Source organism: Ruditapes philippinarum, unplaced genomic scaffold, assembly GCF_026571515.1.
Source record: "Ruditapes philippinarum isolate M1 unplaced genomic scaffold, ASM2657151v2 ctg1060_1_1_1_1, whole genome shotgun sequence".
In the NCBI taxonomy this organism is placed as follows: Eukaryota; Metazoa; Mollusca; class Bivalvia; order Venerida; family Veneridae; genus Ruditapes; species Ruditapes philippinarum.
In genome coordinates this window covers 44,480-59,349 of record NW_026866038.1, presented here as the reverse complement: position 1 = coordinate 59,349, position 14,870 = coordinate 44,480, and the positions used below count along the sequence as shown (strand labels likewise).

At 34.0% G+C, this 14,870-nt stretch overlaps 1 protein-coding gene and 1 pseudogene across 1 annotated transcript; one reads left to right on the top strand and one right to left on the bottom strand.

Annotated features, from left to right (window-relative positions):
* The first annotated feature begins 3,550 nt into the window (after nucleotides 1-3,550).
* Nucleotides 3,551-13,862, top strand: LOC132731084 (perlucin-like protein). Its single transcript, XM_060717195.1, has 5 exons — nucleotides 3,551-3,744; nucleotides 5,769-5,857; nucleotides 11,042-11,132; nucleotides 11,757-11,988; nucleotides 13,779-13,862. Exons 1-5 carry the CDS (start codon nucleotides 3,693-3,695, stop codon nucleotides 13,798-13,800), a joined length of 486 nt encoding a protein of 161 aa, XP_060573178.1. The 5' UTR covers nucleotides 3,551-3,692; the 3' UTR covers nucleotides 13,801-13,862.
* LOC132731079 (uncharacterized) lies at nucleotides 6,310-10,942 on the bottom strand (annotated as a pseudogene).
* Nucleotides 13,863-14,870: the final 1,008 nt, after the last annotated feature.

Below are 14,870 nucleotides of genomic sequence, written 5' to 3'. Positions count from 1 at the left end.
CTGGAAAATAAGTTGAAAAAATGTACTAAAATTTTAAGAAAAGTAAAAATATAAATAGTTTACATGTTATATGCAATGAATGACTGATTTAACGAACAGTGTATTACCATATTTCTATTGTGGGACTAACGGAGTAAATGTTATATTTGTATATTTTACAAATATAACATATTTGGTAATTTGCATGGACTAAATGTGTAAATTTCTTTCTTTGTTCACTTGACAATATCCTTCTTTTTGTACTTTTTTCCAAAATTCCATGAAAATGAGTATAAATCTGAAGGCATGCTGCTTTGAAAATAAATTTACTTGTAGAAAGAAATATGTCAAATCATTAAAATCGACATAATAAATGCTATGTCATTGATATTTTTAATGAACAACGAAATATGTTATTTAACATTGCCCATCAGTTTAACTTATTATCCGTTTTGTTTACACAAAATCGAACAATCTCTCTATATGTATGTATTTAAGTACTAACTTGTTCTATTTCCTTTAAATGCAAGTAGAGATCCTTTCATTTAAGCCATAAACGTCGAGGAAGAGTTAATTCCTTTACCTGATGTGACGTAATCACGCTAAATATCTTATTCCCTGCGGGCTTCGGCCCGCAGGGTATTGGTACGCGTTTAATTTTTGAGGCATGGAGGAGCACGTGACCTGTTTTCGGTACATGGAGGAGCATGTGATCTGTAAACCGTACATGATTGGATAATTGACCTTTTCGAAAACCTAGCTAAATACCGTTTGCCCGGTAGGTTACGGATTTACCTCTAGGGAATTAGTCCCAATCACACCTAATTAAGAACATAAAACTATTACGGGATATTTCTAATTTAACCATTTAAGGTGAAAAAACTGGCATGATGTATTTGAAAATTATCAATGTTTCTTTAATATCTACATGTGTATCTCAAATTTTACAAACAATAAATTGTTAACAGTGAAAATCTACAAAATTAAAACATTCTTAGTGGCAGCTGCCATAATAAATAGTGATATTTTCTGCGTACACGTGTGTGTTTTCCCTTTTTTACATGGAATTATTCATACAATGGTATTTAATCATTTTCTTAAAAAGAAATAATTGTTTTATTTTCGACTTTCTCCGGTCTCCGGTCTTCAACGGTCACAAGTCTCCAAAGACCTTATTATTGTCAACAAACGTTTATTCCCCCCCCCTCCCCCAAACAATGTTGAAAATAGTTAAATGAAAGATCTTTATATCTTTAAAAATGTTACCCGCAGGAAACCATTTTACTTGTATTGGACTTGCCTATCTTCAAAATATGTGCGATGTACACCATGAGCAGACTGATTTTAGCAGGGGAAAATTGACTGTTGCTAGCAGGACAAACGTTAAGATAATGAACTAGAGCCTAATAAACTGTTAAAATAAATCTGTCTTATTTACCACAGTAACTATGATGTAATTTTACTTTCAGCGTACCAAGAATAGTAGGCTAAATGTGGCGTCAACTGGATGAATGTGCTGTCAAACAAGTGAAATAAAAAAAACTCATGTGATTATGTCGTGCCTTTGTTGTTTTTGTTGTTGATGGCAGAAACATCTCTGCATAATGATAATTATTTGATTATTTTCAATTCTTTCAAAGTATAATCACCGGACATATAAAATCTTGCTTTTAAACTGAACTGTTTGTAGAACCGGTTAATCTTACCGTATATTTACATAACTTGCAGTACACTTTTACGGGGGAAGTATATGGACTGATTCATATTAAGACGAAAAATGGTCGTCATATATACTTTCTGAAGAGCTCCCTTGAACTAAAAGGGTTAACTTTGCCCAGTTTCCAAGAACACTTTGTTTAAAGTGCAAGTGATAGGACTTTCTTAACAGATCACAATGTCTTTACTATTATTGCATATTTTTTCATCTTCCTTATTACTAATACCACTTACATTATAAATTGGATGTTTTCATCTCTAATAAAATACGTTTGTATTTCAAGAATTTGTCAAAGGGCGGATTGTTAGGATCAGCAAGAGATTGTGTGTGAGCAAGTGTGAATGCATGCGTGCCTGCGCGCGTGTGTGTGCACGTGTGCGTATGTGAGAGAGTGCGCTCGAATGCGAGCATGTGTGTGTGCGTGCGTGTGTGTGTGTGTGTGTGTGTGCGTGCGTTGGTGCGTGCGTGTGTGTGTGTGTGCGCGCGCGCACGTGCGTGCGTTGCGCATGCGTTAGTGTGTGAGTGATATATAACAAGTGACTTGTCTTTTAAAACAATAACGGAAAACAAAAGTCTCTGTTCAACTCGTTCGCCAACAACTCAAGCCATTGCCTTGTTAATATCTCTAATTCTATTAACCCTTAGCTAAACTATTAGCGATAACCTCAAACAAGAGCTGTCAGTAGGACATCGTGCTGGATTATTTTCCGTGCTTGATAGTTAAACAAGAGCTTTGATAATGTAAGAATTAATAAGCAGAAATAAATAATTTATAAAAATATACAAATAATGTACATGACATGGTTATGAGTGTCTTGGATATTGACAAAAGAATTTTATTAAATTCACAATATCCAGTTATTATTGACCAGTCAGCCATTGAATACATGATGTGATATTCATTGGCAGATGACATATTGACCAAAAAAAGAGGCAGAATATTGTTCAAATGCTTGATAGAGTTACCTCCTTCTGTGTACAGGTTGAACAAGTGTACACAATTTAAAGCCAGAGGTCAATGGAATTCGAAAATACTTGCTGTAGTACACAAACTTTAACATAAATTCTAAGTTGAAAAAGGGGTATAATTCTGTCAAAATTCTTGATACTAGTGGTGTTACCTCTTCTTTTCTACAGGTTGGGGTCAGGATGGTGAACAATTGTGAAAAGTTTCAAAGCCAGATGTTAATGGTAAGCAAACTTTAATATAAATGGTTGCGCCGACGCCGACGCTCGGGGTTCTAGGATAGATTTTCTTATTTTTCGAATAGTCGAGCTAAAACAAAGCACTGACAGAAAAGTAAACAGTGCAGATACGTTCAGATGACACGGGTCTCCCGGCTAATCTGGGTCTGCACTGATCGCACGAACAGAATTTGTTGCCGCCGACAGGCTTAGAATTAAGTGCCTACGAGCATGCCGTTAAAGTTTGAACATTGATATATATATACTCTTCAAATACATATATGAAATAACAGCGTGGTTTTCCATGCATCTTAACTAGCTTTAACGATAAGAGAGTTTACTGCAACTATTAAAACATAAGAACAAAGGACTATGAATTGTTATAGGTATGTGAAAAATATAAATTCATATAAAAACTTAACATATCTTTTTTTCCGAATACATCAACGAAAGTGAGAGAAACCCCAGTTTTTAAGAATACTTGTTATTCCTTTATGCATGTCTTGTTTAAAGCATACATATTGTGACAATATTAACTTGTATAAAGTGCGGTTTCAATATCCCTCATGTACAGACTCAATCAAACCCAGTTAACTTTCATGTAATTTTGTTGATATTTATGCATCCCAGAGATCACACTTTATCCAGACTTTTGTCTTTTTTTGTGGAATTGTTGTAAATTGTTCACTCATGTAATACTTTATCGCTGTCGTTGTCACGGAAATATATATATGGGACACAATGACAAAATTAAGAAATTGATAAGAACAAAGTAGATTATGTTCAATGTACAATAACTACCGCTTCAGATATGTGGAACTTTTATTTCTTGTTGATTTTATGTTCTTTATCCTGGCGCTTACGTAAGTCTGTTTTATTTTTTTTTATTACAAACAGTGCCGGGGAATAAACAAGTGTTCAATTTATAATGAAAAACAAAACACGTTTTAAGATGTTATAGCTTTCAAAATCTCGCGCAAATCGATAAATTCATGCAAAATACATAAACCCATCTCATTTGAATTGAAAATTCAATATGGTTAGACCAAAAAAATGGCATAAGGGTCTTCTCAATTAAATTGCGTCGTTATATCTGGGCGTCTTTCCTCTTGGTTTTTTTCTTATCGGACAGAAAAACAAGGGGTTGTTTTACCAGGTTGAGTATTCTCCAAAATTTATTACCCCTGATGTGCCGCAAGGGGCAATTTTTTCCCTTGCTTTCTGGTTTTTATTAACATATTGTTATCGACATCAATGGTACAATGTAAAAGTTTAAAAGCCAATGTCGATCGACTTTACCGACGATACTAACCTATTCATTTTAGTCGAAAATCCCCCACGTTTCAACTTCCGTATCACATATCTGAAAAGAAAACTTACTTTTCTGAAAAGGTTGGTAAATTTAATCCAAAAAACAGAATCCTATTGATATAACAAAACAAAATAAGCATATCCATCCTCTCTCTTTTGGGGAAGGCAACAAACAATCGTACATGATTTCCCAAAAATTGGGTAATACTTTTTGCTCATGACCCAAGCGTCCACATCACAAAAAAACTTGAGCTTGGGGTAGAATAAATGTTATAAAAATCAAAATTCAAACTCGACAGGAAATCATTAAAGGTCATTTACCAATTTTTCATAAGACCGATTCTAGAATATGAAGATGAGTACTGTACATAAAGTGATAAAAAGGAGCTCGAACAAATGAAGCAGCTAGAATGATAACTGGAACAACAAAACTCGTATCTATTGATTAACTAAAATTAAGCTGACTGGGAACCCTTATTCTTTTCTTTAACATGAAAAACAATCTTACACCACATTATCTTTCTGATCGTGTCCCTCCTTCGGTTAGCAGTGAGCATCGTTGCCCTCTCCGGAACGTGGACGGCACACAAAATATTCGTACCAATACAGAATTTTACTTTAAAGCATTCTTACCTTATGTTATTAACGATTTAAACTCTCTACCACTTCCAACACAAACTGCTACAACGTTAACATCATTTAAGCGACTGCTAAATATTGATATGCCAAGTGTACCTGCCAATGTCCTTTGCGTGGGCGCAAATGACTTTTTTTTCAGACTACAGTTCACTTTCTGCCGATTTATTTGGAAATAACATTATCGACTCTTCTTAATGCGAGAGAAAATGCGTAGAATGTCCTAAATATACTTATCTGTGACCTGAAATAGTAAGGACTATTCCCCATTGTGTAATCCTTCTTTCAATATCATTCTTACCTTATGATTCTAATTTATCAATCTTAAAATCAGAAATGTCAACATATTTAACATATTGAACAGATATTAGATTATGCATCTTAACTAGTTCCTCGATATTGCTTCATCATTGTTCATCCATTTTTTTCTTTCCTTTCTCTTTTATCTTTTCCTTAAATATTCAGTGTATATCTAGCTTATATACAACTTAAAAGCAATCAAATAAGATATTAGTGTGCTTCTTTTGGCGCATTCTAAGCTTTATCATCTTCTGCAGTTTGCTTCATTGTTCATTCATTTTGCTCTATTTTTTCTTTATTACTGTTTTCTCTTACATATGTTACATTCTAAAATACTTGATTATTATGAAAACGTCTTGAAATAATTATTATTATTATAATAATTTCAAGTAACCATTGTACATGGTAATGACATGAACTGTATGTTAACTGTTATAAAAGGGAGAGCTTTATAGCTTTCTGTCCAATCCCAAAATTTATTTTGTAAATATTGTTCACTAGTAGTTAAATGTTTTGTTGAATAAATATATTTAAACAAATACACCTCTTACCTCAAAAGTTCTGTATATTTTCATGCCAAGTAGACTTGTGAGGTATGAACTCAATATATAGAAGGATAATTATATTCATTATTTACTAGATGCATCTACTAGTCCAAACGGTTGGATGCGGCATGATAAATCCTGTTATCACTTTAGTCATGACCAGGAGGATTGGCCAAACGCTATGGTATGCTCAATCGCAACTTTTCGGCACTTTCCGTCAGTTTTCGGATAAAGATCATACACAGAACCCTGAGAACGGTCATAACTAAAAACATACACGGTTAAGCTAAACACATTTTTCATTCACAATTTTACAAATACTACTTTCTTTTCCTTTGGATGTCAATAAATGCATTCGTTACTCATTATACAAAGATTACACTCTCTGTTTTGTTTATATCTGTAGTCACATATGGTAGTACTATAACTCCGGGATTATTACAAATTACCGTCGGGGTGTTCCGATTACGGTATGCTATTACACTAAACATGGTTTTGATTTATGACGAATGTCAAAATTGGATGAATTTAATTTTTTTTAAGCAATAGTATAATAAGACCGCCGCCACGAGAAAAAGGGCACTCGGGCATTTTTTATCGATTTTTAGTTTTATGGCTAATATTTTAGGACATGCATTATTGTGCACGATGCACTTTATTTCACATTGATATTGCAAATACTTTTTGAGATATAGAGGTTTAAAAGAGGACATTAATGCAACGTCAACGACAGATTTACGTAACGTCATAATAATTATGACGACGTCAAATGTAGTTTAGCAGATAACAAATGAAGTCAAGTATTTCAAAAGTTTAATTTTGCACTTACAAGAATAATCTTAAAATATATAAAAGTAAGATATTAAAATATAATTTAAAAACTATTTTATAACACTATTTTCAAAATTATCGTATTCTTGACTTATACATGTAAAACAATTACATTTTATAATTATAAGACTTGGCCCCTGCTGTCATAACCAGCAAAACTTTAATTATAAAAAATTGTAACAATTGAACTTGAAAACAATAACAAAATTCATCAGTCAGTCTGTACGCATGCAGCGTGAATCACTCTTCAGTGTATGCCGGGCACGTGGCATCTTGGTATGCAGGACGCACATATTTTCTAACATTACAGTATAAATATTCGCGCCGTGTACGACTTAATCCTGCGGGCTGTATGACCTCGGGAAAGGTTGTTGTTAGAACTTCAGTATTACGTCTTATCAGCGGAACTCTAATCTCCTCGCTCTCTGTTCTTTTCTTTACAAACACAGCTGACTTGTCTGCAGCAGAAAATCTGAAGCAGTGATATTTCTGTATGCCTTTCACTTGAAGGAAATATCGCGTCAAATACGACTTCCAGTCATACCTGTGTTGAAATAATGTTATTTTATTAAATGCAGTTAATAATGTATATAACGTATATTCTTATTGAAAAATATACCATCTTTGTGAAAAAAGATTTTAGGTATTGCAATTCTTTTCTTCTGTTGCATTTAAAATAAGTAACGTTTTTGTTTGTTGCTACTATGTATGTGTATTGCTAGCGATCGGCGTGGCTATGATAGTGATCATCATTATTATACATGCTTGTTATAATGTTTAAGCCTACATTATATTATTAACTAGTTATCGAAAATCTGTTTAAACTCTGTAGAAAATTAATTACCATTTCCATGTTTGATCATTGTTTTCATTTCGATATAAAACAGGGAAATTGTTCCTTGCCGATTTATCCACAATGTCTGCAAATTGACTCAGACTCTCCCAATCAGACCTCTTGAATAGCTTTTTAATTCGCCCGAAGCCACCATCGACAAGACACCTTAGATAAAAAATAAAGTACAAGAATTAAAGAATGACAGTACAAACAAATTAGTTATCACATAACCATAAAAACACTGTAGTAGTAAAATCCACTTCGTCACATATTACCGGTATTGAGTAAGCTGTTACTTAACTATGTGTTCACTTATATCTGAATAAAATATGAGGATTTTATTTAATTTTGTGACGAAACATAAGGATTTTTATTACTTTAGTAACATAACCAACGCTGACAAATACGCCGCAACGATGCTATATATAAATATATCGAGGTACTTACTTTGTATGCCCGGGAATAGCCATATTCAATTGAATGGGTTCATGTAACCCTCTGTTTACTCTCCAACAAAGATACGCCAGTGTGTATCTATTCTTATTTTGACCTGTTAACAAGAAAAAGGAACGGAAATAACTTTGTATTACTTGTTTTTAGTATTATTAATCAATGAATATGTTGAATATTTTTATTCATAAGTTAATGTAAAAACAAGATTTACCTCCGCAATTATCTGCATGTAGATAAAGTCCTTTCTCGCCAAATCCGTAATTCTGTAAACAATGATGGAGCATGCTTAATACTGAATTCGGTCCATGTGTCCCAGTTCCATCTTAACCTGTAAGGTGACAATAATTTATATGAAATACAGTTTTATATCAATTTATAAAATTATAAAAATGGCAATAATATAGCGTAGTGTAAAACTCATTAATGCAAGGATCATAATTATATTTCGGGAGGACGACAATATGCCTGTACGTGCATAAAATAACCCACTATTACCCACATCCGATCACATATCCTATTCTGTCATGATATACGTTTCTAAGTAAATTTGGTTAATAGTTAACATACCTATAGACTGATCTTCATCTATTAAGTAGTTGAACTGCTCACTTGTAGAGTCAATGCGGATACCGAACATATTTATTTTCCTGCCTGTTACAAAGTACATGGGTCCCATCTGTCGACTGTGATGAGGGATTGTCACACTCTGACTGTAGTCAAAAGTGATATGAACCTGATAAATTGACCAAAATATTAATCAATAAAATACTAAGCATTTTTTTATATTATACATGTATGTTGACTATTCTAATGATGACTTTATTTACTAATATTCTGACTAATCTAAGTTTACCAATATGAATCACATATGCATTTTCCAAATTGCCTTTGTAAATTGTTAATTTAAAAACCATGCAGTTTTGTATGTTAAATCCATTTTTTTAATTATCAAATATAAAGACAGGAGCCTTCTATTGCACTCTCAATATGTTATTTGCACTAATAATTATAATATTGCACGTTTATAACGTCATTTTTTCAACGGATAATCGTGACGTTAATATAATCTGCACTGCTGCAATCGATTTATATATTTATTTCATTTTACTTCTAATAATAAAGAAAGATTGCATTATTATAAATTCGTAATAAAATTCTTAATGAATATAAACGGTAATTTGCAATTGCCTTACGGCTCGGTTATATATACAACAACCGTTTATATATGGTCATATAACCTGTAGCTTATACCATAACTGTCATATGCATACCTTACTGAACTCTGTGGAAATTGGTGCAACGGGTATTGTCGGTCGGGTGTAACCTACCATCTCTTCTCTCGCTTGAATAACCGCTGTCATGTACGCCTGTCGTTCTGTTTGAGCATCCTAAAACATTAAAGTAAAACATATATTGTGGTTTGTCCAAGATGTACATGTATATAAAATATCTATGATTTTTATGCCTACGGTATTACTTACATGAGATGTAACAAAGGGAAAATAAAAAGCTACTTTGAAAATACAAGATAACAATTAGCAATATAGAATACCTGCACATGCTCCCGGAGACAATTTGCTGCATCAAGTTTTGCTTGCTCCGTCACAGCATCCATAACACTATGTCGCAACTGCTCACACTTATGACACACGTCATCTTTTGGTGACATTATCTTTATGTGTGGAATGCAATTTTTCCATACATTTTTGAATGATGACACTCCGAGCTTCCGTACATCTGTCTCCTCACATGCCTGACAATATTGACTGTGTAGAGAAGCTTTTGTAAGGTTCGACGGGAGAAGAATAGGGGCTTCCCCGTCACGGCCCCTGGGTGCTGCTGGCATAGGTAAACCATTGATATCTGCATACCATAAAATCCAGTCTACACAAAACCGTATCTCATTGTAACCGAGGGCATGGTGTGGTTTTCTTCCACTGTTACCGTGGGTACGTGGTATTGCGCCATTGGAAGTAAAGTGATCAAGTAGGTTTCGGAGAGCTTTTGATCCGATATCATTTACATACATGAATGCCTTCTTACAGATAGGTTTACCATGAAAAGTGTATCTAAAACGAGTCCGTTTCCGGCGTTTCCCTTTAAGAGTTTCGTCAGTAGCAATTTGATGTACACTCCCAGTAATGAACATCTCTGCTTCATTTCTGTCAATCTCTCTCATAGAAAGTATGTGACTGTCAACACTAGTTTTGTCAAACTGGAGAAGGCAATCCACTTTACATGTACAAACATTACTGGCTCTGTTGCATGATTCGTCATCAGTGTCTCTGTTTGAGTCTGATTCCCTGGTATTTACAGTGTCATAATTTCTAATCACTTCTTCAATCCTTTCATTCACTACCTGTTCTGTGTCAGACTGTTCTGTGTCACTGTCACTGACTTCAAACTCCTGGCTCAGATCTTCAGGAATAACAACCTCTGTTGATGTTGGACTCTGCTCGGCAGGTACTCCAAATGATTCAAATAATCCATTTAATTCCTAAAATAATCGAAAAAAGTATTTGAAATAACATTTAAAGATTAAATGTAAAAAAAAAAATAAGACTGAACGAGGTATCGAACCACGATCGACGTGCACGCAACGCAAACGCTGTATCCACTGAGCCACGGAAAATATTATCATATGCCATCAATATTTATTATATAAAATAATTTTTGCTAAAAATAGCAAACAGGGGAGAGAATCACGTCGCTTAGCATTTATGTAAACACTGCTGTCAAAAGAAAAAAATCAATACAGCGCTAATAAAATTCAATATGAAATAAACTGACAGAAATTGCAAAGTGTGACATCATTTAAAATTAATGTACAGTTTTGCTGTGAATAATTCGTAGACCGGGATTAAAGCTGCAAACGATAGCGAACAGCAGGCGTGTTTAAAAGTCAATAAATATGACAGTAACACAACGACTAGACACCAAATTTTTTAAAAATAAATATAATATAATGTTTGTTTTTTACCTCAAATTCGTCCATTTCCTCAAACAATTCATATACAGCCAATACTTTATAAATCTCGCGCACCGAAACTAGTATGGCGACGAAAAAATCGCTGTCTTTAGCCGCTCTCCTTTTCCCGAAGTTTTTGACGTTACGTCATATATGCCCGAGTGCCCTTTTCTCGTGGCGGCGGTCAATTATCATAATTTCAAATGCATTTTGAAAAAGGGGAAAAGTAAAAAGTAAGATAAGAATGTTCTTTAATAAAGTTATTGTATTGTCCGTTTCAGACAATGTGTCACATTTTAGGTGGTAAACTAGTAGAGATTGAATCAGCTGCAGAAAACGCTTTCCTTATATCAATGGCAACGCGGTTTAACAGTAAGTATCTACACCTCAGCAAATCATGAAGGGAAAACGAACAAAAACAAAAAACAACATCAATTATTATACGTTTTTAATACATTATAAAAGATTAATTTGCCTAAAAGACAAAAACGGTTATTAACATTATTTTCTAAACTATCTTAAGACAATTTTTGTTCTGTAGCAGTAGCAATGTATAGAACTTTCTTTACGTTGACCAGGATCTATCAAATAGAGTATGTCGACAGCGTTGGCATTTCATTAAAGATGGTGGGTTAAATCAAAGTATTGAGGTAAAGGTATTGAGGTAAAGATGGACGTTTTATGTATACTGCCACAATGTTGTCTACCGATCGCAAGACAATGTACACATGTTGATAACATCAATATAAGAGTGTCTTTTGATTACGTAACAAGTAAAATAAGTCACATATATCAGTCATGAGGATAGCGACAATTTTTCGGCTATCGTATGCTTTTCTGTTAGTCCGCTAATAAAACGATTGAGATATTTTTCATTCGGAATATGTCTTTTTCTAACTGTTTGACAGTAGGAAAAAAGTCTGTAAAATGAGTCAAACATTTTGCGCCGAATTTATTTAGACTACTGCATTGTTTAATTTTTCAAAATATTCATAGAAAATTACTGGATAGCACTAAGTGATATACAAGAAGAAGGTGTCTGGGTATGGATGGAGACTAAAAATCCCATTTCAGAAACTGAATTTTCTTACTGGCATCCGGGTGAGCCCGATAATGGTCATCAAAATGAAAATTGTGGTACATTGAACGGGATTCACGACAACGGCCTCTGGAACGATTGGCATTGTAGCGATCCTACTGTGCCTTACATATGCGAAATACCTGATGGGTGAGTTAAAGCTGCAACTGCAAAATAACTGAGAAAAATGTACTAAAAGTTTAAGAAAAGTAAAAATATTCTTACTTCAAGAAATAATTTACATGTTATATGCAATGAATGACTGCACAAATACAATTATCTTGGTGACTAAAGCAGTCATATTTTACCTTCATTTGGTAAATTTATGTAGACTGAATTGCCTTTTGCAATGTGTTCATTACTTTCTTTGTTCACGTACATTTTTTAAATCCATGAAAATTAGTATAAATCTTGAGGCATGCAGCTTTAAAAATAAGTTTAGAAATCTATTTGAAGAAAGAAATCTAATGTCAACTCAATAAGCTTAACTTATTCGCTATTTTGTTTAGTTACTTTTATTTCACACAATAATAATAATAATAATAATAATAATAATAAGTTGATTAGTTGAAAAAAGAAACGATAAATTTAGTCATCATCAGTTTTTATTGATTTGGTTGTTATCAGTGAGTCGTTTGATTGGTACTTACGGCCAACTTTTTTGGGGAGGTCTGGAGAAACCACGTCTTGCAATTACAAGCACCTGCCAATTCGGATCACTGTACTTTCCATGGGAGCCTGTATAGAACCTGTAACTGAAAATAGAATGGCTTATAATATAAGTGCGGGAACGGTAGAAACCAATGTAAATATAAGTTACATGGGTAAATACTAAGAGATTCATACCTAAACTCAACAAACCTAACCACTTTCTGATAATAAATAGTAATGACATTTCATACCTTTTTTAAGAAGGTTTTGGATACATGATTTGAGTGGCATTGTTTAAGGTAGGCCATGCCACCCCTATTAGGACACTAAAAAGAACTGTAAAATTGACAACATAGTACAGTAATGTTATTAAAGGTCACCTGAAGGCAAATTTTAAACAAAATTTACCGTGTGGTTTATGAGTTATGGACATTTTTCTGAACTAAGACTTTGCTATATGAAGGGCTCTTTTTCAGAAATGAGGAAACACTATATAATTCATAACGTCATCATTATAAAAAATGTTTTTCTATTGATCAATGTTAAGAAACAAATAATTACTTTCAGCTAACAAGTTACACGAGTGTAACGTTTTTAAAATGTATAAAAATGTTACCCTACCCCATCCACTTTAAGCATTGAATTGACCAATGTAAAAAGCCTTATTTATAAAATCTCTAAAATTTACAACAATGAGAGGCTGTTTTCAAAATGTGTCTAATTTTCTTAATGTATATTTGTTGATTTTTTCAAAATATTAAATACTTTCACCGTGTAAATTTTATTTTATTAAACTTTGAAAATACCTGGAATCATATTTGCAATTAAATTTGGCATTATTTAGCAAATAATTGCCTACAATAATAATATATTTAAAATCAAACAATTTTCTTTCCGAAAGGGATCTGAGAGATACATAAATAATGTTAAAAAGAAAGAAAAAAGTTGCCCCGTTTGGGGTTTGAACCCACGCCCCTCAGTTTCAATGCAGTTGACAGTGATTTTAGCCTATTTGAATACTCTTCAAAGTGAAGGTAATGCATTACGGTGGTCAACTTTAACCCTTGCAAACGAAGCTTAACATCTTAATTGGACTTCTCCATCCATAAATCTAGATGAAATTGTTCATTTTAATGGATTTTTTTTCAAAACATGTGCAATGTACACCATGTGCCGGCTGATCTTGGTCTGCACTGGTCGCATGGGAAATTATACTGTTGCTAGCAGGTTAACCAGTTTAAAATAAACCTGTATTATATATCACACTTATTTTGATATTTTACTTTCAGCTTTCAAGAAATAGTAGGCTAATTCTGGCGTCAATTGAATACATGAACTGTCAAACAGATGGAATAAAAAAAAAACCTTCAATATGTCGTGTCTTTATTCATTATCCCTCATGTACAGACTCAATCAAACCGAGTCTGCAATTCTTATGTTATTTTGTTGTGATTAATGCTTCCGAGGGATCACTTTGTTTCCAAAATTTTGTTGTTTTTCTTATGTGTGTATCTTTGAAGTGCCAAATCTATATTTAGTCAAAAACATAATCTGATCAATGCTTATTACATCTATGGCAATGTGTCGTCTTGTCGCTAACGATGCACGACAAATGGCGCATTGTCGTGCGGCGTGTTGTCGGGATGTAACATTGTCGCTCGGCTAAAATCGAAGGATTGGCTATTTGTATACATATAAGCCGAGCGACAGGGCGACATCTTGATAACGCGCCGCACAAAAATGCGCCGTTTGCCGTGCTTTGCTAGCGACAAGACGAAAATGCGATAACGATATAGATTGCGTTGTCGATATCGACAACGCTACGCGAAAAGTGTACCAAATCAGCCGCCATAGTTACTGGTTTTCGTGGATAACTAATTAATAATTACCAATTGACCTGTTAGTTTGTTTTTCATCTATACATGCATTCATCACCGGAATGAATCATATGTCCGAGACCTACTGCGTCCTTGCCGGTCCGTTGATTGTAGCGGCATCGGGGACGTCTTTTGCATGCCGCTCCGCCTAAGATCTATTCTTCGTTTGCTGGTGATAATGAAGTTCGACAATATTTAAATGTATGTATCCGTGTTTCATAGCAACGACCCTTTGCAGGACCACACCCTTTCGAGTTAGTCACGGTACGTCAACCAATCATCCCTGGTCCTTAGGACGGCTGGACCTTGAACTGCTGCGAGCCTTCTCCGCGATGTGCACGCCTCAGGCGGAATTTGGAGAAATTTGAACAACGCAAGGACAAGTCTTGTCTTTTAGATGTCCATAACGCTTTCTGCTTGAAGCTATACGCATGTTGAATTGGATTGGCACTAGTCTATACTGGATATCCAAACTAGCATCCAGATAAGCCCAATAATTATGAT

Bases quoted from the DNA above. Each gene is read 5' to 3' on its own strand.
- LOC132731084 (XM_060717195.1), top strand. From the start codon at position 3,693: ATGTGGAACTTTTATTTCTTGTTGATTTTATGTTCTTTATCCTGGCGC. The intron at 3,745-5,768 runs GTAAGTCTGTTT...ATTATTTACTAG, and splicing joins TTCTTTATCCTGGCGCTTAC to ATGCATCTACTAGTCCAAAC. The intron at 5,858-11,041 runs GTATGCTCAATC...TGTCCGTTTCAG, and splicing joins AGGATTGGCCAAACGCTATG to ACAATGTGTCACATTTTAGG.